General features: G+C 48.3%; 1 protein-coding gene across 1 annotated transcript; it reads right to left on the bottom strand.

Annotated features, from left to right (window-relative positions):
- Positions 1-1,991: 1,991 nt before the first annotated feature.
- LOC122365254 (ventral anterior homeobox 1-like) lies at positions 1,992-20,639 on the bottom strand. Its single transcript, XM_043336683.1, has 4 exons — positions 20,293-20,639; positions 12,858-12,954; positions 3,457-3,644; positions 1,992-2,682 (listed from the first exon to the last, which is right to left on the bottom strand). Exons 2-4 carry the CDS (start codon positions 12,946-12,948, stop codon positions 2,344-2,346), a joined length of 618 nt encoding a protein of 205 aa, XP_043192618.1. The 5' UTR covers positions 12,949-12,954; positions 20,293-20,639; the 3' UTR covers positions 1,992-2,343.
- Between the last annotated feature and the right edge of the window lie 2,353 nt (positions 20,640-22,992).

Genomic DNA, 22,992 nt, shown 5'->3' with positions numbered 1-22,992 from the left:
TCATGATATTTTGCCCTCTGTCCATCATTCGAAGCATATGGTACTCTGATGGATGGTCTGATGAGGCAGGGCGTTGATGAAGCATGTATTTTTGCTTAGATGAAAAAAAAAACGGAACACGTGACAAAGCACATACCGACGACCCACTCTAGGAAGTTGTTGCCCGATATCTTCCAAACAGGCCGGCCCAGTCGGCCGCTTTTATTTCGTGAACTATTGACATTATCAATGCTTCAAAATGCAATTTTCGGTATTCTTTCGACATGGTACAACCCTCGAAAGATCGTTTTGAGCCCCCACTAGAAACGGTTTCCTAATATCGGTGGCGGTACTGACTACTGAGAACACTATGTACACACCCGGTGCCACCCCCCCCCCTCCCCCGCTCCACCAGCTATGGCTAGATTTCTGCACTCATACACCCACAATGTTCCAGCCGTTCCTTTGTCTTTACGATGTTGTCCTTTCAATAGTTTGTCTTTTCGATATTATGCACCCGATATTTTGCCTTTTGATATTGTTCTCTCGATAATTTGTCTTTTCAATACTCTGCACTCGATATTTTGTCTTTCCGATATTTCGCTTTCGATATTTTGTCTTTTCGATAATTCGTCTTTCGATATTTTGCAAGTTCGATATTATGAAGGTCGATATTTTTTATTTCGATACTTTGCTATTTCAATATGTGCGATTTCGATATTGTGCAACTCGATATTTTACGATTTCGATATTTTGCGGTTTCGATATCTTGCGACGTCGATGTTTTGCTTTCGATAATTTGCTTTCGATATTTTGCGATTCGACATTTTGTGTTTTAATATTTTGTCATGGAATCCGTTTTAGCTAACCTGGGCGTTTTACACCATTCTCCCTTACATGAGATAAGTGCATAGCTCTGCTTGTAAAAAAGTTCTCTTCCCGAACGCGATAAAAAAAACTCATCCTGTATTCTCCAAATGTCATTTATGGTCAGGTGAGGTGAAGATGAATTACAAAACAAAAGTCGTAATATATGGTATCACGTTCCTTACTGTATTCGATTTGACGAAATTTCCATTCATTACCAAACGCACCAAATGTCCGTCCCCACCGCGCCGTCCCAAACAGCGTCTAATACAAACAGGTGGAGACACGCCATCAAATCATTATCAATCTCTGTCAAACGCCAAAGACGCTGTCCGTAATATGCTCTCTGGCGGATGGAATGGGTCAGCTGCCGGCTCTGTGTGACCTGCGGGTGCGCGGCCCGGCCGCGGGGCCGGTGGGGAGGGGAGGGGAGGCAGGGCGGCCGGAGCGCGACACCACACGATTAGTGCGGCCGCACCAGCCAGCCGAGCTGAAAGGTCGCCCACCGCCGAGGACACATATAATGGCGACACAAATACCGTGTCATTACGGGTAAATTAGCGGTCGTCCTATCATCCGCTCGATATGAATTGAACACTTGAAATGACGGTCTGTTGACAAAATTACAGCTCGCCATTGTGACAGCGAAAACAGGATGCGCTGGGCCGCGTCACTGAGCGGGGTCACGGAAATGTTGCGGCGTCTCGTAACGGCGCACACGCTCGCTTTTTTCCGCGGGGCTCTAGCTCCATTAGGGGCAAAACGGCGGGGGAGGTTCGTACCAACCTCCCCCTCGGCCTGGGGCGTATGTAGAAAACCAACAGGTCCCGCGAGGGTTAATGCCTCCCCCCCCCCCGGCATGTTTTGGGTGGCGAAATACCTCAGCGGCCAGTAACTGCCGAGCTATATGCATGTTATGTAGGTAGAACTTTGCCCAATGCCAATCCCTCATTGGACATTACGCTTACCTATATGCTATGATATAATGGCATCAATAGGCTTTAAGGCTGTAGACTATAATGGCAAATACAGAATATAGGTGATTTGGCATGCCTCCTATAAATCACGAATGATAGGACCTAATGAATGTATGAAGAATTAATTGAGAGGTGTTGATGATATTCACATTTTCTCAAAAACAGTTCTTATGGTTATATTCAACAACATCTATTATCAAAGGCATACGGACAATCAGACCAAACACTTGCTAGAAAAAATAGCATCACCAATAAATCTGAAAGCATGTTGATATTTCACCGGCAAGGGATTTTTACGACAGCGAAGACGGGCAATGCAATTTACATACACCTTAGCAGTCGTCTGCAATGGCATCAGCTTCGGACTAGCTGATGACGATCCACATTAACACAAGCCTCACGAAGCACATATGAACGAAGTCTAGTCTATAGTCATATGGCAAATATGAATTGTCCGGAACCGACGGGAAGCATCAACTCTGATCGGCGACAAATCGAGTAAGACAGGCCCGCCATGAGTTCATGCCCACTTGTACTGTACGTGCGGCAGGAAGGGCAGCCGATCCGTCTGATGCAGGTGAAAAGGCCACAGCGGCGGCCGATAGCACGGAGTCGGGCCGGCGGCGGCCTGCCAGACCTCCGGGCGCAGCGGACGGGGAGTCGCCACCGCCGCCACCTCGTGATAGGCTCTGACACCCACAGTGGAGGCAGCCGATACCGGTGGCAGCACCGGCCGGCGCGGCGGGCCGGCCGGCAGACACCAGGTGCTCGGGGCGGCAGCCAGCCTGTCCGCGCCCAGCGGCTCACTCTCCTTTTGTTTTTTGTTTTTGGTGCGGCGATTTTGATACCACACTTTTATCTGTAATGGGGATGCATTGAGAACATCAGTACCACGTGACGAACATGGTCGCCGGGTCTTCGTTGAAGTCCCTGGGTTTTGGGGACTGGGGAGTCTGCTGCATCTAGGAGAGGCTCCTGGGTCTATGAGTGCAACTCCCCAGATCCAGGGGAGGTCCCCATATCCAGGGAAGGTCCCCGAGTCCAGGGAAGGTCCCCGCCTCCCCGGGTCCAGAGAGGTCCCCGGCGGGCGGGCTCACCTGGGTTTCGGAGAGGTACCCGGCAGGCGGGCTCACCTGGGTTTCGGAGAGGTCCCCGGCGGGCGGGCTCACCTGGGTTTCGGAGAGGTCCCCGGCGGGCTCACCTGGGTTTCGGAGAGGTCCCCGGCGGGCGGGCTCACCTGGGTTTCGGAGATGTCCCCGGCGGGCAGGCTCACCTGGGTCTCGGAGAGGTCCCCGGCGGGCGGGCTCACCTGGGTTTCGGAGAGGTCCCCGGCGGGCGGGCTCACCCGAGTTTCGGAGAGGTCCCCGGCGGGCGGGCTGACCTGGGTTTCGGAGAGGTCCCCGGCGGGCGGGCTGACCTGGGTTTCGGAGAGGTCCCCGGCGGGCGGGCTGACCTGGGTTTCGGAGAGGTCCCCGGCGGGCGGGCTGACCTGGGTTTCGGAGATGTCCCCGGCGGGCAGGCTCACCTGGGTCTCGGAGAGGTCCCCGGCGGGCGGGCTCACCTGGGTTTCGGAGAGGTCCCCGGCGGGCGGGCTCACCTGGGTTTCGGAGAGGTCCCCGGCGGGCGGGCTCACCTGGGTTTCGGAGAGGCCGAGAGAGTCGGCGAGCCGGCGCCGCTCGCCGCCCACCAGGTAGGGACTGGCGCGGTAGGAGCGCTCCAGTTGGCGCAGCTGCTCGCCGCTGAAGCTGGTCCGACTGCGCTTCGGACGGTCCAGATCCAGGCCCTTGGGGAAGACCAGCTGGCGCCGCCTTCCAGACGCGTCTGTCCGCAGTCGGGCCCGTTCGTGAGCGACCAGTGCACACATCGCCGCGACTGTACAGAGCACACAGACCCCAGCAGCGGGAGACCACCATCGTGCTTAGATATTAGGCAGCGCTACATTACAGCGACAAAGTGTCACAATGTCTGATTTATCATTAGTACAGTAGAATCCGCTTAATAAATCCATCTTGCTAACACGACGTTTTGGATTTACTAAGCGGTGGCTTTATTTAACAGGAGTAGTCATTTTCATTGAAACTAGCGTGTATCGCGGCTCTACAGTTGTCAGTTGACTACATAATGATGTTTCACATTTAACAATCAGCTGCCTAGGATGATAGACTGTGCCTTATCACGCAGACTGAGTGACACAGTTCAATGCTGTGACTCAACCCTCGCCATAGAAGATACAATTGTGTGATAGGCGGTACAGTCAGACGTTCCATTCCACTAGTATGTTGTTAGAGGTGGAACGTCATTTTGTAGTCAACTGTACATTCCGTTCCCCTCCAATACAAACGGATAGGCTAACACTCCTCATTGCCTGATTTATTCCGATGAGTGACCAAGGCACACTGCAAAGCTGTCACAGTCAGCGATAGCGAAGTCAATAAATCCATTCGCGATCACTCTCTTGTCATGCCTTGCCTGCAATGCCAACGAAACAGTTTAGCATTGGCCTGTTTTGCCAGGAACATTTCTCTGAGGTGCATGGTGATGGCGCTCTTTCTAGCCCTGAACTCCGTCCTGCAGACTTCTGCGCCAATGTGGTTCACTGGGAGGCGGGAGCGGGTTGGACGTCACATTTCGAGGGGGAAAGACGTGGCTACGAACTGAAAAACTCCCATCCGGTGGCTTTATTAAGCGGAGAAGCTGGATTTATTAAGCGGATTGATCAACAATGGGCGCCTATGGAGAAAATCCGTGGACAGCTCAATTGGTCACAATAAGCGGCCGGAATTAGATATTATCTGAGGATTTATTGAGCGGATTCCACCGTAGGAATACCGCAATCCATGTAGAATTTCCGTAGAAATGCGACAAAAAATGTTCCAAATTAATTAAGAGGTCAAATTCGCGTATGTTCTTAACATAAATAAAAGCACACATTTCCTATGAAAGTTGTGTAGTATTCTTTTCCTTCACAGAAATTCGCAAATTTCCATCGAATAAGGGCGCCGCGGGGCGCGGAGACATTCACATCAAATCCCTCCCCTGACTCCGCCAGGGCACCGCAGGCATCACATCAAATCCCTTCCCCTGACTCCGCCAGGACACCGCAGGCATCACATCAAATCCCTCCCCCTGACTCCGCCAGCGCACTGCAGGTATCACATCAAATCCCTCCCCCTGACTCCGCCAGTGCACCGCAGGCATCACATCAAAGCCCTTCCCCTGACTACACCATTGCACTGCAGGCAACTCTGTTCGGCCGGCGGAAGCGGAATGCGGAGCATCTCTGGCAGCATTCCTCCTGTTCGGTCTGTTCGGACAGGTCCAGTTCGTTTGCCACTTGATTGGCGCTCTATGGCGGGCCGGGGCGCACCCCTGCTGAGCGACCACCGAGTCTGAGGCGAGGTGAGGACACGCAAAGAGCGGCGCAGGCCGGGCGCGTTTCCGCCGCGCGCGCCCGCCACAATCGCCCACCGCAGGCCGCCCCGTCAGTTTATCAATAAACATCGCCGTCTAAAAGCGGGCAGCTGTCGGCGCCGCCCGGCCCACAATACCCCACACCGCAGGCGTGTGTTTATCAAGCAAATTAGACTCTTTCAGGCCAGATTAACCTTCCTTAAAGGGCATTGTTGCGTTTTTATTAGGCGTATTATGTGAGGAGCGCTGAGATTGGATCGCGTGAGCGGGCCGGCAATTTGAGAGCATCCCTTTCATAGTGTGCCAGTGCTGTCATAGACCATCAGCGCCGGGTGTCCCCGAGGGAGCGCAGGCCGGTCAGCTCGGCTGGGCAGCTCCGACTGCGCTCCACGGGCCCCGATCGGCCCCGTTTCCTGGGAGACGGCTCTGGGACGCGCTGACGAGTCCCCAGACAGTTCTGGGACGCACTGACGAGTCCCCAGACAGCTCTGGCTGTAGGTACAGGTCTCGCAGGTTTTAGTGGTAGGTCGCTCGGTGGGGCTGCTTGATTAATTTTAATTAATAATTAACGAAATAATTAATTTACTTCGAAACCGGACTTGATTTTACTTAACTGACTTCGTCTGTAATTGGGCCTCGGTTGCCCGTTGATGGTATACTGAATAAAATGAAAAATGAAAATGAAAAAAAATGGGAGCGAGGGCAAACAGTTTCGCCCCTGTATCGGTGAAATTTTGCTCCACCCTTACGCACAAGTGTGCCTTAGGTCACGTAGTAGCTGGAGAGGTAAGGGTTGCAGCGTGTGTAGAGGCTAGAACCGCTTTCTACTGCCTGGGCCGGCGACAGTAGACACGGAATATGGCCAGAGGACAGAGAAAGGTCAGGGGTCACATGCAATGTGCAGTGCTGTGTCCCGTCCCCTCCACGGGATTGAGCGGTCAAGGTGCCCGTAGCCAGCAGGCTGAGTGAGCCGGCAGCGTGCCGATCCATGGTCGTCGAGAGTTTTAGCCGCTTACCATTGGGGCCAGGAGACTTAAATGTTTTAGCACTGTTTCTTCTCTGAAACGGTTCTGTCATTTATCCAAGACCTGCTAGGCCGGAGATCGTTTTACACCAACGTTTTAATTTCTGTCGCACTATATTTCCAAGACAACTGTTACAAAAGTAACTGACCAGAGTGTGCATTTAAAGGGAATACCTATCACTTTTAACATGGGGTTTTGACCTGGATTAGCAGTTTGTATGTGGAGCTGAGACTAGCGCAAATCAGGAGCTCTTTATAGCGAGCTCGAAGAACGCCAAAAATGCAGCCACCTGTCGCAGAGGCCAAGCTCACCCAATCAGCATGCAGTTGGTTTGAGCTACGCAATATTATTGGTGAATGTCCTATATGCTTCCGCTGCAGACTCTTTAGTCTCTACCAACTAAAGATGGAATATAGCTGTTCCTGTATGAAAAGATATTAAAAACTCCTTTTGTAAACATCAATTAATTTCTTTTCTGATCATTTTAGGTGTAAAAATCATAAAACTGTAGCAAAAAAAAAGCAATTCGAGGAAAGTGGCACATTTCCTTAAGTGATTTCATTTTTAGAAGATAGTTCAAGTTCCAGTTACACCACTGTTAATTGTTATTAATTTTTTTATAGAGCAAAGTCGATATGATAGCTAAAACGTATGTCATATGAAAAATATTGGAATATGCCTTACTCTCGCTCATATCTACTCAAATGTCGTTCGCCCAAATGACGTTCGCTTAGGTGTCGCAGAACCGTCCGCGTTATGAAAGAGCCGAGCCCCTGGCCCGACGAGGGTATTTTACCTCAGTTCAGGTTTTCACTTCATCATATAGGTATGACAAGGATGTCAAAAGCTGAAATTAAAGGCACTTGGCAAACATAATTGAAAATGGACTAGGAATACTGTCCATGACAGATAGAACGATAGCTTTTCCCTTTGAGTACACAAAGGCATTCGCATGGCAGCCACAGCCCACAGGACCACAGGTCAACAGAACTTCGGTAATGGGGCAATCAAGGGGCGTATGAGCACTAACTATTCAAGCTTGGCTTGACATGTCATGCATCAAGGAAACGATGTACCGTACGAAAGGGAATACCTGAGGACATTGAACCAACCTAATATGACGCGCTATGCACGCAGTTCAACACTACAGCTTTGACCTGCTCCCTAATACGCTTGCAAACCATTCCGGTTATCTTTTGTTCGCTAGCCTCCCAGCTGGGGAGCACACACTGGAGTCGATTAAGTCCATTGAATCGAATGTCCCGTGCACGTCCGTGTCACAGGAGGACGGTAATTCGTTCGGGTGACCCATCGGTCCGCGGCCAATGCCCAACACATTGGACCTCTGTCAGGTCAGGTGGACCGTCCAGCGCCGAGCGGCTCTCATTTACCACACATAATGGGCCCGCAGCCGGTTATCGGCTACTGGGGTGCAGATATAAGGCCGGCGCAGCCCCGGTCTGCCGACGGCTGGCCGACCATTGCGGCGGCCGCTCGGACCGCGCCGCCTGCGCCCGGAGGAGTTGCGATGCAGCGCGGCGCCTGCCGCCGGCTGCTGGGCGCCGCGGCGCGGCTCGGCCTGCTGCTCGTGCTCGCCGCCCTGGTGTGGCAGCAGTGGGCGCAGTACCGCGCGCAGCCGGTCAGCTCCAGCTCGCGGCGGCGCCTGGCGCCCTTCCCGCGACTCACGCTCTGCCCCGGCATGCACCTCAAGGACCTGGCCGCGCTGCGGGCGCTGCGGCTGCGGCTCGAAAACGGCACGCTGACCGTGGCCGAGTTCTACAACCGGACCACGCTGCAGCTCACCAGCTCCGAGCACAACCGGCTGACGATCCTCGGACGGCGGCCCATCACCGAGCGGGTCGGCGGCCGCGGCCAGCTGGGCCTCTGGCGCCAGCGGTTCTACTTTGTCCACCAGGATGGGGGTGCGTGGCCGGCACGGTGTTACACGTTCGAGCCCAGCGAGTACCTGCAGCGGCGCAGCGTGAACGAGTTGGAGCTGCTGCTGTTTCTGGGCGTGGCGCCGCTGTTCACTGACCGCCGCGGCATCGCGTACCGGCTGTACGTGCACGGCGCCGAGGAGGCCAACGTGGCCGACCTGCTGCCGCCCGAGCTGGGGCCGGCCGTGCCGCGCACCGCCGTGCTGCTGCTCCGGCAGGGCGGCGCCAGCCACCGGGTGGCCGCGCACATGCGCCGGCTGGCAGACGTGCGCCGCCGGCCGTGCCGCTCCGAGCCGGGCTACTCGCTCACCCAGTGTCTGAAGGAGTGCCAGTGGCGCCGGCTAGCCGGCCACATCGGCTGCCGGCTGCCGCACATGGTCTCGGCTGGCGTGTTCCTGCCGGACACCCGAGGCCCGCTCGACCACCTGCCACCGTGCCGGCAGCCGATTCACAGAAAGGGAAGCCAAAGGCACCGCGCAAGCCATCACATACTCGACCAATTCCCGGACAAATGCTTGACAGAGAGCTTTTCTTTCAGCAGACCTCATTCGATGAACCATACTCAGCAGACCTCTTCTAAAACAAGCCAAGCTTTAAAAGTCCTCAACTATGAAAGACAAATTGACGCTGATAATACTGGTGACTTTGGTATCATCATGATAAATCAGAAAAGACGGGGCATTTCATCAACGTATTTAACGACATCATCCTCCAAAGCAGCCAGCTCCCCAAACAACTCATCGTACTTTCCGACCGAGAGCGCTGATCATTCCAAGCACTCGCTGGCGCTGGGCGGCTCAGCTGATGACGGGCGTCAGGCGACTGAGGAGGCCGTCGGCAGGGTGGGCGCAGACCGCGGCGGCCGCCGATCCCCTACCGGCGCTGTCCCTGTCCGACCACGCCCCCGGCGCTCCCCTGCCGGCGCTCTCCCCCGCCGAGCACGCCCCCGGCGCTCGCCAAGGTTCCGCCGCGCCGCACCCGGGCCGAGCCGAGACGAGCTGCGGACGGCGGGGAAGACCGTGCGGCGCAAATTTCTGGATAAACTGGATGGCTGTAACTGCCTGCCTGCCTGCAATCAAGTTGCCTATACGACGCAGGAATATGACGCAGAGAGAGTCTATCACTTGAAGGATAGCAAAGTGCAAGCTGCCAGATGTCAAATCAAGTTGCTGCTTCTGTTTTCTCTCGACACAGAGGAAGTTGAGGAGCAGATGGCCTTCACGCTCAGCACGTTTCTGGCGAACCTGGGAGGCCTGCTGGGAATGATCACAGGATTTTCATTTTTTGTTTCGGTTGAGATAGTAGAGGAGGCTTTCGACACTATGGCTAGAAGAATCAAAACATTCCGTCAGAAAAGGTCGGGAAAGCCAATGGCCTGAGTTCCCTGGAAGCCAACAACAGACACGCATGCAAACCCCACACTGCCTAAGTGCCTAGTGCCTGATCACTAGCTGGCTATGTATCGAGTTTGATATACACTATACAGTATACAGGGTGGCTCACTCACTGCTAAATTATTTAATAGGTAAGGCGTTCAATAGCATGTACCTACATTATGCATCCATAACGGTGCTCCATAACGGTGTTAGAAGGGGCAGTCTGAGCCTTAAAAAACGATAGAAACAAAGTAAATTCCGCCTCAGATGCCATGTGTTCGTTGCACGAAAAATCGGCAATTTTTTATAGAGGAAATACATTTAGGTAGTGGTACGACCCTCCAGGAGCAGAGAAATGGTTCAATCGGTGTATTATTTTTTTTTTTTGCATAAGAAATGAACGATACAGGCACTCCGCCAAAATGGCTTAACCCTCTCCCGTAATGGTGTTTTGCCAGCCGCGGACGGGTAATCGGGGGAGGGGGGTCCGTTGGATCCCTCCCCTTGCCGTTCGGCCCCTGATCGAGCTGAAGCTTCGCGGAAAAAGGAGCGTGTTGGCCGTGACGAGATGGAGCTGATGATGCCCAATTTTAAGGTCCGAGGTCATCGGTTAACCTTCCAGGTCAAGGCAATGATCCAAAGACCAAAAGTCGGGAAAATCGGGCCTGTCAGAGGTCAGAACTTCGTTAAGTGACGCTGTTAAGGTTTTTCGGGGTGCTTATCACGAATTTCAAGTAAGTTTTGATCACAGATGTCTAAATGCATTGAGGCTAGGTCAGGTCAGGTCGGGCTAACCAGTAGGTACGGGTCCTGCCGAGTGCCGGGCGTTCATAATAATTGTTAACCATCACTAACAGCCTCGTAACATGTTACGAAGGTATCAAAACTACTTCGTCAATGTTCGAATGATTGCCAAATACCAAATCTGGTCCAAAAACTAGTCTAGAAACATGTAAAAAAAAAACGGATAACGTGAGCCGACATACGACGCATCACGATTCCGGCCAAACATGGTCTCGAGAGGTAGGTTACAGGCCAAAGGTCAGAGTCATACAATTTTCTGGGTAGGTGTAGAATTGATAAACTTAAGGGTACTGAAAGTTTCATTGCGGTCCGCCGCTTTTTGCGCGAGTTATTTGCGAAAAAACCGAGGGGATTATTTCCACCCCCCCCCCCCACAAGTGCGACGGTTAAAGGGACTATCCCACCTTTAACATGGGGTTTGAGTTGAGATAGCCAAGTTTGCGGCGAGGTTCAGAAACCACTATCTATCTAGGTTGCAACCCCCGCGGCCTCTTGGTGTTGAAGAAATTCGTTCCCTTCATTTGAAAATGGGCCTTGTACAAGGCCCTATCTTCAACATGGAGCGACCGTTAGTGTGACGTCACCTCGTTTAGTCATTCTGATTTAAATGGGTTTGTTCGTTGAAAAATCACTTAAAACTTGGTCTGAACTTTGTTGTGGTGCCTACAGAGTAAAAAGAATCAGCTTTATGACAGTAATGTGGCCTGGGGAAGGAGGTAATTTTGGGCTGTGACGTCACATATTTGAAAGTTTGTGTTTGGAATATGGGAAGCTTAAGATGTTTAATGAAAAATAAATGCCAGAACCGTGTTCCTGGTCATCCAATCTATAAAGTCGGGCACAATTTAACTGGTTTTAACAACATTTTAGAAGGTGGGATAGTCCCTTTAATGGAAATGAGAAGAGGTTTCGTGCTTACACTTCCGCAAAGTTTATCAGTGGCTGGTTGTTAAAATAACCAATATGAGCTGTTAGTACTTGCCTCGTGGAACGAACGCGAGTTTTAGTCCTTTTTTATTCGACCCTCACTATAAAGAATAATATTGTCCAAGTGCACATTGCATTGAGGAGATGAATAAAATTTTCCAAATGTGTTTTGAACACCAGTCAAGTAGCATTACTTAGTGTTGAACGCTGTGCGATTTATTGATAAGCTCATTTATAATTCCCCACAAGTCAAGCATCGCTTTGGTATTTCAAGTAGGTATAGGCAAATACTCACTGCAAGTCGGGGAAATGTGATTCAAATACAAACAATCTTGATTAATTAATTATCTGTGAAAACAATGTGCGCTGGCCAGCGTGTTCGGATAAAATTTCGTCTGACATTTTTTCTTCGGACAGTTTATCGTCTGCAGATTTTCGTCTGACATTATTTCGTCTCGCAATTTTTCGTCTGTGCATATTTTCGCATGCGCATTTTATGGCCTTTGTATTTTTTCATCCGACATTTTTTCGTCTGTGTATTTATTTTTTCGTCTGTACACATTTTCGGTAGGACATTTTTATCATCCAATAAATTTTGCATCCATTTTTTCAACTCTAAGATTGAGTGAAAACATATTACGATGCTACTCAACTGTGAGGAAAGTGACGCCATAATAATTCACGGGGCGAAGCAATGCAATGCCGAATGCAATACCTCGGGAGAGATAACCGGCAATAGTAAGTCAAATACTTTTAGGTTAAGTCGTTGTGTAACCACTTAACCTAAAAATATTTGACTTACCATTGCTTGCAATCTGTTCATGGAAGTAACTTTGTCTTTACCTATTTAATTTTTTTAGGTAGAAATGAGGCAAAACAGAAGGCAATGTTAGGTAAGCCGTAAGGTTTGACTATGTTCTGACCATTTTGCTCTTTGTCTATTCGCCATCTCACTTAATGTTTCCATTCACCATTTTTTACGTGTTTGGGCAAAGAAATGTCCAGGATGATATTACGAAAAAGCAGAAATGCACAGATGAAAAATATACGGCCGAAAAAAGTCCGGCCGAAAAAATTACTGACGACAAAATACACGGACGAAAAAATGCACGAACACAAAAATGCGAGACGAAAAAAGTCGGACGAAAATCTGCGGACGAAAAATTGTCCGACGAAAATCTGCTAGACGAAAAAGTGTCATGGAATCGCTGGCCAGTTCTCCAAGTATTTCATCTAACAAATGACGTGCTGTGTTTAAAGAGACAATTGCAGTGAGGGAAGAATTAAAAAAAAACTTAAAAAACTGTATGTAGTATTGTAACTATGTAGCAGTTGGCACACGAGTTACAGAAATATACATATTCCTTGTTGAGACATGGTGAGCGTTATCTTGCGAGCAACGTTTCACAAGTCTTGCTGTACCTAAGACTATCCAGAGACACATTTTGTTGAGTTTTACACATTTGATGATGGCCTGTTTTCGGTCAGCAGTGTTCTTGCAATTGTCATTTGTCACAAATGAGTAATTACACCGATTTAGCGATCACAACGTACCTGTGACTTCCATCGTTTGCACGTAGTCTGGCAGATCTTTGCATACTTGAGTCGAATCGGTCACAGTCGGCTCAGCAGCACTAGACATCATGAATACCTGAAAAAGACACCGCATAGCAGGATAAGCAGACATGTGCATGGATCCGAGTGATGGATCTATGATCTCAGTGGATCTCGAAGCAAAGTACAGGTTGGGATCTATGATCTCACCGGATCCGGCGTGAAAAATACATCTTGGATCTATGATCTCATATGATCTGACGATAAATTAAGAAGATGGATCTATGATCTGAGTGGATCCCACCAGGCACCACATTTGAAAACATATTTTAACCCTCGCCGGCACAGGGGGTTGATGCAGCCCCCCCCCTAAGATTTTTCGTGAATAACTCGCGTAAAAAGCGGCCGATCGCAACGAAACTTTCAGTACCTTTGCATTGATCTAACTATTTTACATCTACTTCGAAAATTTAATGACCCTGACCCAAATGACCTTTGACCTGTGACCTCTTTTCCGAGACCATGTTTGGCCGGAATCGCTATTCGACGTAAGTCGGCTCGCATTAGCCGCGCGTTTGCAAGCTTTTCGTGGTTTCAAACGTTCAAACATGTGATTTGATGTTGCTCCCATGCCTTATGGTGGGTGTCAAGGTCACCTGAAGGTCAGGTCAGGTCATTGACCTTTGGTGACCTCGGTTCACTGTTTCGAGTTTTCCATGTTTCTATTTGGAGCTGAATTCGAATTTAGCAACCATTTGAACATTCACGAAGTAGTTTTGGTGCCTTCGTAACATGTTACGAAGCTGTCAGAGGCGGATGACAGGTACTACGAATACCCGTCACGACCCCTACCGGTTGAGCTGACCTGACCTGACCCTACCTGGTCTAAACGTTTAACATCATTTGTGATCAAACTAACACGATATTCGTGATCAGCACCCCGGAAAACCCCTTAGCAGCCGCACTGCGACTTTCTAACAGGTCCCGATATTCCCGATTTTTGGGTCATTGACCTGACCTGGAAGGTCACCCGATGACCTAGGACCTTAAAGTGTCGGCGAGGGCTAAGGAAATATGCCTAGGGGAGACCCGGGAGGTATGGCCCCCGGGAGGCATGGGCCATCGCAGTTTTGAAGAAGCGTTGCGTATTTTTACACCTTTGACGACCACACAAGCTAGTAAGAGCCATTTCGTTATGCAGCCCACGTGATTTCCAAAATATTCCTCTGTCTTCTTTGGCAACGAGCGGTGATAAAGCGTTATTGCCCTCTTCGAGTAAAATACGGTACATAAAGTAAATTCGTGATCAATGTGAACCAGGCTCGTTTTAGTATGTCAGACCATTGCTAACGTAAAGTTTAAGGCATGCAAATTAAGACTGGATTGACAATTTGAAGCTTTATGTAGTTAGGATTTTAAATGACCTTTTCCTCGATAATTAATAAGAAATTCAATAAAAAGTAAATATTTTATTGTTTGGCAAATTTTCGAACAACAGTTCATTCTCAAGCCACATGAAACAATTGACAACGAAGTTTTATAACTGCCGCCAAGCTACATTTTTTGAATTATCACACGTGATGTACAAGGTGGTCTTCTTAAAATCAGAAATCTGAAGTTAATCGATCATATCCCAAGCTGCTCCGAATCCACCTATTCACATATACATACATACATGGCCATCAAAAGTAATATGCGAGCACAATCACATAAATATATACATGGTTCGTTTTGGTCGTGGTCGTGATGAATAGATCGCGTAGCATTAAAAAAAAGGTGACAACAATGACAATATAAACACTTTGGAAGTCTCGTAGCAGATTATGTCGTATAAAGTTCGGTTCGGTTTAAACAATCATACAAATGCATACAACTACTCGTAATATGCGAGCACTCTCAATTCCCATACATGAATATGGTTCGTCTTGGTCGTAGTCGTGCTAAATAGCTGATCGTGTCGCATTAAAAAAAAAAAGAAGACAACAACAATAACAATACAAACACTTCGAAAGTCTCGTAATAGATCGTGTCGTAAAAGGTAGGGTTTACACAATCATACATATGTATACATCTTCGAATCAAGCGCAGTACCTAACAATTATCCACACATAACAAATTTCAATGACAGCCAGTGGATAATGAAAACAAACAACTATCATTCTATAGTATGGGCCATGAAGACATGTTGGAGTTGAGTTTTGGGCGCTTCTTTTGGATCAGGAGGGATTCCGCGATTTTCCTATCTGGGTGGTCTTTCGACTTATACAAAACGCGTACTTTGAGGGGAATGCCTCCTTCGTGGGTGGAGTGGCACTCTTGAAAATGATCTCCCATGGGGGTGTCATGTGTTTTGTTGAGCGCGTCCCTCAGGTGTTCATTGAATCGTAAGCGCACCGGGCGCTTCGTCTCTCCCACGTATGTTACGGTCATCCCATTGCTTTGACAGACAGTACATGTAATCTCATAGACTAAGTTTTTCTGCGTGCAGTCCCCAGAGAACCCCGATCTGCATGTGTGACATCTTTGACCTCCTGGGCATAAGGGCTTACATAGTGCTGACCTCACTAGTTTATCTTTTAGTTTTTGTGAATTTGTCCATGCTAACTTTACATTGAGGCCTGATTGTCTCACTTTGCTCTTAACTTCGCACAACAGTCTTTCATCTACGTAAGGAAGTGTGAGGAATCCATCACAAGGTTCTTGGGTCTTGTTCCTTCTAGTTCTTGAGTGAGTCTTATTCCCCCTAGCCTCTCTGAGCAACCTGTGCAGGACGTGGTTTGGGTAGCCATTCTTTAAGAGTAACTGCCTTATCTTTTCTACACTTTTCCTCTCCTTCATGCTGCTTGATGAATTCCTGATAGCCCGTTAAGGTAGCCATTCTTAAAGAATGGCTACCCAAACCACGTCCTGCACAGGTTGCTCAGAGAGGCTAGGGGGAATAAGACTCACTCAAGAACTAGAAGGAACAAGACCCAAGAACCTTGTGATGGATTCCTCACACTTCCTTACGTAGATGAAAGACTGTTGTGCGAAGTTAAGAGCAAAGTGAGACAATCAGGCCTCAATGTAAAGTTAGCATGGACAAATTCACAAAAACTAAAAGATAAACTAGTGAGGTCAGCACTATGTAAGCCCTTATGCCCAGGAGGTCAAAGATGTCACACATGCAGATCGGGGTTCTCTGGGGACTGCACGCAGAAAAACTTAGTCTATGAGATTACATGTACTGTCTGTCAAAGCAATGGGATGACCGTAACATACGTGGGAGAGACGAAGCGCCCGGTGCGCTTACGATTCAATGAACACCTGAGGGACGCGCTCAACAAAACACATGACACCCCCATGGGAGATCATTTTCAAGAGTGCCACTCCACCCACGAAGGAGGCATTCCCCTCAAAGTACGCGTTTTGTATAAGTCGAAAGACCACCCAGATAGGAAAATCGCGGAATCCCTCCTGATCCAAAAGAAGCGCCCAAAACTCAACTCCAACATGTCTTCATGGCCCATACTATAGAATGATAGTTGTTTGTTTTCATTATCCACTGGCTGTCATTGAAATTTGTTATGTGTGGATAATTGTTAGGTACTGCGCTTGATTCGAAGATGTATACATATGTATGATTGTGTAAACCCTACCTTTTACGACACGATCTATTACGAGACTTTCGAAGTGTTTGTATTGTTATTGTTGTTGTCTTCTTTTTTTTTAATGCGACACGATCAGCTATTTAGCACGACTACGACCAAGACGAACCATATTCATGTATGGGAATTGAGAGTGCTCGCATATTACGAGTAGTTGTATGCATTTGTATGATTGTTTAAACCGAACCGAACTTTATACGACATAATCTGCTACGAGACTTCCAAAGTGTTTATATTGTCATTGTTGTCACCTTTTTTTAATGCTACGCGATCTATTCATCACGACCACGACCAAAACGAACCATGTATATATTTATGTGATTGTGCTCGCATATTACTTTTGATGGCCATGTATGTATGTATATGTGAATAGGTGGATTCGGAGCAGCTTGGGATATGATCGATTAACTTCAGATTTCTGATTTTAAGAAGACCACCTTGTACATCACGTGTGATAATTCAAAAAATGTAGCTTGGCGGCAGTTATAAAACTTCGTTGTCAATTGTTTCATGTGGCTTGAGAATGAACTGTTGTTCGAAAATTTGCCAAACAATAAAATATTTACTTTTTATTGAATTTCTTATTAATTATCGAGGAAAAGGTCATTTAAAATCCTAACTACATATATCAAGATGTTCCTCGCTAGAGCACTGCATACCATTTCTTAATTTGAAGCTTTCTTTCAAGATTATGAGCTGAGATGCTACGCGCATTCTGGCGTCCTAACCGGGAGGTTCGGGCCACCCACCTCCAGTGATCCTAAATCAATACAATGATGCTTTCTTTGAATGTCCTCTTCAATAAGTTTTGTTTTTGTCGCGCATGGTGGAAAATTGGTATTTATATACATAAGGTCCGATCAACAGGGTGATTAAAAAACCACACCACTCGATGTATTTTGAGCTCCTGATTCCATATCTGATAGTTATTCATGGCGCAACCAAGTTTTAAATCAACTGCGCAATATTTACCGTCGCCGCCGGCCACCATCCCACGACACCCGCCCTCCACGCACTCCACCAGCCGTTTGCGCCACGTGAGATGGATCGAATGAATAAACTCCAAGGTTGAGTGAAAACATTACGCTATTCAATCTCATTATGAAAGTGACGTCATGAAAATGATCGTGGCGAAGCGGTGCAGTGCCGAAGGCAATGCCTTAGGAGAGATTACAGGCAATGGTAAGTCAAATATTTTTAGGGTAAGTGGTTGTGTATCTGGCCTCAGGCCGAAGGCCTGAGGCCTGATGCACAACCACTTAACCTAAAAATATTTGACTTACCATTGCTTGCAATCTATTCATGCGAGCAACTGTTTCCTTATCCCCGGGTAGGCAAAAATCAGTAGGTCAGGTTAGGTCAGGTTAGATTAGGTTCTGACAATTTTTGTCGTGTTTTTTTCCTATCCTACCCAACAAAACTCCAATTTTTTAAACATTTTTTTCGTGTTTTGTTATTTTGACGTCACTTTCATCAAACAATTTAAATAGAGAAGAAGTAATGCTTTTTACATTTAAATTGCTTTTTGATGATTTTTTTATATTTTTTATGTTCAAATAATATAATTATGATATCTTTTTTATCAAATATGCCTAATAGCTATGACCTTACGTAAACTTCTTTCCATTCGTAGCTGCAATCTAGAGCAGAAACTTCCGTTTCCGTTTGAGCAAACTGGTTTGAACCAGTTTTAGCAGGTGCTTTCCAGTGCTTTCCGCTTTCCCGCCAGTCTGTTAGTTGGATCATGGCTTCCGTGCCGGGTGGTTCGTTGTGCTCCGGGTGCAAGTGGGAGGAATACGAACTAGTTTCAGTTGCGTACCGCAACGAGGAACGCGTCCAGCGTATTTTTCGAAACCACGGTGAACTAGATTAGAGGTAAGTAAATTTTATCTCTCCGATCCACTTTTCAAGCATAAATTTTGCATATTCTTACGTTATTTGACATCCTGAATGTAGATAAGATGCTTACATGCGACGTAAAACAGTTCTACCATATTAAAAATATTTGCTACCGTATTTGGGGAAATGTTGGGAACCGGGGTTTTTGGGTCGGGGAGGGAATACAATGCCGTAAGAATGGTCATGAAAGTTGGGGAAAACTGTTGGGAACCGGGGTTTCTCTCCATACCCATAAACCCCGATTCCCCCTCCCCCACCCAAAAACCCCGGTTCCCAACAGTTTTCCCCAACTTTTAATATGGTAGCACTGTTTTCCGCCGCATGTAAGCATCATATCTACATTCAGGATGTCAAATAACGTAAGAATATGCAAAATTTATGCTTGAAATATGGATCGGACTTTATGTAAATATTTACCGGAAAATTTAGCTACAAATTGCATTTGAACAGAAAAGTATTGGGTCCGTATCAAAGCGTCCAAAACCGCAGCATCCAAAGTACGCAACATCCAAAACCGCAGCGTCCAAAGTACGCAACGTCCAAAAAAACGTCCAAAATCGGGTTTATAGGGGGCATTCACAAAGTCCAAAACCGAAACATCCAAAACCGCACCGTCCAAAAACGTATCATCCAAAAAACGCAACATCCAAAGACGCAACATCCAAAGTACGTAACCTCCAAAACCACAACGTCCAGGACCACGACATCCAAGGCACGCAACATCCAAAACCAACCTAACCTAACCTAACCTAACCTAACCGAACCTAACCTAACCTACTGATTTTTGCCTATCCCTAACCCAACCTAACCTAACCTAACCTAACCTACTGATTTTTGCCTACCGGGGATAAGGAAACCCAACCTAACCTAACCTAACCTAACCTAACCTAACCTAACGTAACCTAACCTAACGTAACGTAACCTAACCTAACCTAACCTACTGATTTATGCCTACCGGGCATAAGGAAACCTAACCTAACCTAACCTAGCCTAACCTAACCTAACCTAACGGTTTTGGATGTTGCGTACTTTGGATGTTGCGTACTTTGGATGCTGCGTACTTTGGATGCTGCGTACTTTGGATGTTGCGTACTTTGGATGATGCGTCCTTGGATGTTGCGTTTTTGGATGATACGTTTTGGATGTTGCGGTTTTGGATGTTTCAGTTTTGGACGTTGTGAATGCTCCCTATATACCCGATTTTGGACGTATTTTGGACGTTGCGTACTTTGGACGCTGCGGTTTTGGATGTTGCGTACTCTGGATGCTGCGGTTTTGGACGCTTTGATGGTCCCCCAAAGTATTGTTTGTCTTATTTCATGGAATGTGATTGAGTGAACCATAATAAACATGTGCCCAGGTGGCCTCCATGAAGCAAGCTGTTGGTCGCTTATGCGGTACCTGGGCTCTAAGAGAGCTCAAGGTAGATCCCAGCTACGATTATTGTTCTCAATGTCGAGAAAAGAATATGAAACATGGCACCGGCCCATACCTCCCGGTGTATTTTGATGGATCGAAAAAGCGCATGATTTATTAAAAGTTATCTCGAGACAAAATAGTTGATCGCAGGTGCCTAATATCAGGCACCCTTTACAGGCAAAAGGCAATGTCACGTACACAGAGTGAAAAACCAGGTCTAGCCACTGCCCACTGAAAGAAAATTCCCATTTCACAAAACCGGCCCACACCTCCCGGGTCTCCCCTACTTTCATTTTCAATGGCCAACCATTTTCACAGAGCAAAACGTATGCTTAAATACCGATTAACTTTTAGTTTAATTTTTCAACAGAATATGCATTTTCTGCGATTACGCATAAAAAATCATGCATTTAAAACACATTGTATGTTCTTCATTTATCACATTATTAGACGAACAGTAGCACACATACCTATGTTTAGGAGAGCACCAGGTTCACTTGGGGTCTTGCCGGCGGTGGCTGTCTGGGCAGAATGAATAGCACGATCTCTGCTCTCCCTCCGCGTTAAAAAATCACCCCGCCTCCCCCGCAGAGGCGTCACCAGGACTGATCACCGTAACGACCTACCAGAACATCTACTCAAATGTAGGTAGCGTCATGTTGCTGATAAAAAAAGGACAGCCATGCCCGTAAGGTGTCAGTCGCACCTAGGACCAAAACTCCCCCTGAGAGGGGTGCTGGACGCGCCCCTGGCTCACTGGACGGTCGGCGGCGGTGCCCTGGGAGCGGACGGGCGCGGGCGCCGGCCGCTCCGCAGCACCGGGTTGGCCACCGATCACTATCGGCTTATTTGAGGGCCATTGTCTGCAAACAAGATTAGGGCGACGACAGAAAGTCGGCGATGGCCGGCGCCGGGACAGCTGATCGGCTGGGCTGTCGCGGCCCGTGAACAGGGGTCTCGCGGCCGGGCTCGGCCTAATGCCTTAATGCGAGCCGGCGCTCGATGGACGGCGATAGTGTGTGTCACGGCGCGGGCGACGACGGCTGGGGGAGCCCCTGCCGGCTGGCGGCCGGTCCCGTCGGGAGCCGACAGCTCTCCGACCGGCCTTACCGCTCCGGTTGCTCCTCAATCGATTAGTCTCTTATCGCATGTTTTCATCGTCAGAAAATCGCTAGGTGTTAACTACATATTAATATTTCAGGTGAAAGGCCTGATCTGTCTAGACGTCACTTGGCTTAATGGATTTAGTCTGGAATAATTCTAATGTAAGGAAGCGTCGGGTTCGTAATTGCATATTGATGATGGTTATTCACTTTTTCAGTTATAAGCAATGTGTACTAGCAGTTTTCATGTCCAGAAAAAATTGCCTGAATTGAGGGGAAATTAGAGCACGCACTAGCTCAAAATGGTCAATGTCGTGAGGCAAACTTACGGTACTAAAAGACCTAAGAACATGTCCGTGTCATGATCAATCTTCCTTCCATTGACGCGGGAACTTACACTTACCAGCGAGCAGCATAAGCGCTGGCACTGCTACTGCCAATCAGCCCCCGTTCACGAGCTCCAGAATCCCTTTACCGTGACGTCACCACGGCGGCAGAATCTCCCTTCACCCATAGGCATGCATGCAAATTTCATCATCTTTCGGGCGAGCTGGAGAAAAAATCAAGGCTTCTTTGTCATCAAAAGATGTACCAATGTAACAATGAATTGGCCTCATTACGATAAATGGGACTGAAACTAAAAAAGTAGGCCTATATCGAGCCAAAATCAGCAATTCAAATCACCCCTTCATTTGAATGTGAAGGATTTCCTCTGATGACGTCACCACGGCGCCTTCCCAGCAAACATGCCCACATGGGTCCCATATGGGGTGAACATGGGCCAGATGGGCCCACGTGGGACATGGGCTACAGATGGGCTACCCATATGGGCCCCATATGGGATAAAAATGGGCCAGATGGGCCAAGCGCATGCATGGGCTGGAGATGGGCATCCCATGTGGGTCCCATATGGGGTGAACATGGGCCAGATGGGCCCACGTGGGACATGGGCTACAGATGGGCTACCCATATGGGTCCCATGTTGGCGCCGCGTGGGTCCCATATGGGGCCTACGTGGGCTGACCCATATGGGTCCCACGTGTCACCCACTGCCATTCCCATGTGGGACCCATATGGAAGAGGTGGGGGGCCCATGTGGGCCCCATATGGGAACCATGTGGGCATGTTTGCTGGGTTTATTTCCCTAGTGAACCAACCTGAGTAGTAAAGGAATCTTGCTGCCAATGGTGTGTGCTTGTAGTGTGTAGGTATGGTGAAAACCATAAAAACAAAGACTAGAACAGTCCGCTGCCTCTGCGACATGCGTGAATTGCGCCGCCAGTGAACCACAGTCGTTGATTCTGGCTGTTTACATGGAACCCTAGAGGCTGAACCAGACTTTCCGCGGAAATCGCAAGCGAAAGCCTATTCAAATGCATTATAATTCTGCCCGCATCAATCGCATGCGGGAGGTGCGTGCGATTGATGCAAGCGTGCTCCAATGTATTTGAATACCGAATAGGCTCCTGGCTCTCGCATGCGATATCCTGACTGCGGAAAGTCTTTCAGGCTTTAGGTGAAATCGTGTAGTTGGGTGGTTTCGTGCACTCCATTTTATGGAATGGACGGGGTGCATGGGCCTTACGGGTGGAATCTCATGAACGAACTTCATCAGAATGATAGTAGTTGGAACACATTTTGGGCAGGGGAGGTTGGGGTAATTTGGCCGGTGGTGTAAATTGGCCGCCCCCACCTGTACAGTATCTGATAAAAGTGAATGAAATAACTCTAGTTACGGAGCGAGCGAAGCGAGCGTAGTCTTTCCTTAGATTAACGGAAATTTCTGAGTATGAGCGGCCGGCCGGCCGGCCGGCCGTGGTCACGATTCTGCGACGCTTATATCTCAGCAACCACTTGACCGATTTACACGCGGTAATTTTTGTAGGGTGGCTTCATTCCTTCTACCAAGTATTGGACTATTGCCGATGCATGTGGGTGACCTCTTATGCACGTGCCACGTGCAAAACGAAGAGGTGTCACTTTTGTAATTGTTGCAATATCTCGGTAACTACTTGGCCGATTGCGCTGAAAGTTGGCATGAAGGTAGGCACCCACTAGGCAATGCAT

Source organism: Amphibalanus amphitrite, unplaced genomic scaffold (genome assembly GCF_019059575.1).
Source record: "Amphibalanus amphitrite isolate SeventyFive unplaced genomic scaffold, NRLGWU_Aamphi_draft 000000F_arrow, whole genome shotgun sequence".
Lineage (NCBI taxonomy): Eukaryota > Metazoa > Arthropoda > Thecostraca > Balanomorpha > Balanidae > Amphibalanus > Amphibalanus amphitrite.
This window is presented reverse-complemented; position numbering and strand designations above follow the sequence as displayed.

What these genes read in the sequence shown, in the direction of transcription:
- LOC122365254 (XM_043336683.1), bottom strand. Translation starts at nt 12,948, where the DNA reads ATGATGTCTAGTGCTGCTGAGCCGACTGTGACCGATTCGACTCAAGTA. An exon ending in GCAAACGATGGAAGTCACAG is followed by an intron (nt 3,645 to 12,857) that starts GTACGTTGTGAT and finishes GACTGCGGACAG; the next exon opens with ACGCGTCTGGAAGGCGGCGC. An exon ending in TCGGCCTCTCCGAAACCCAG is followed by an intron (nt 2,683 to 3,456) that starts GTGAGCCCGCCC and finishes TCCCCATTACAG; the next exon opens with ATAAAAGTGTGGTATCAAAA.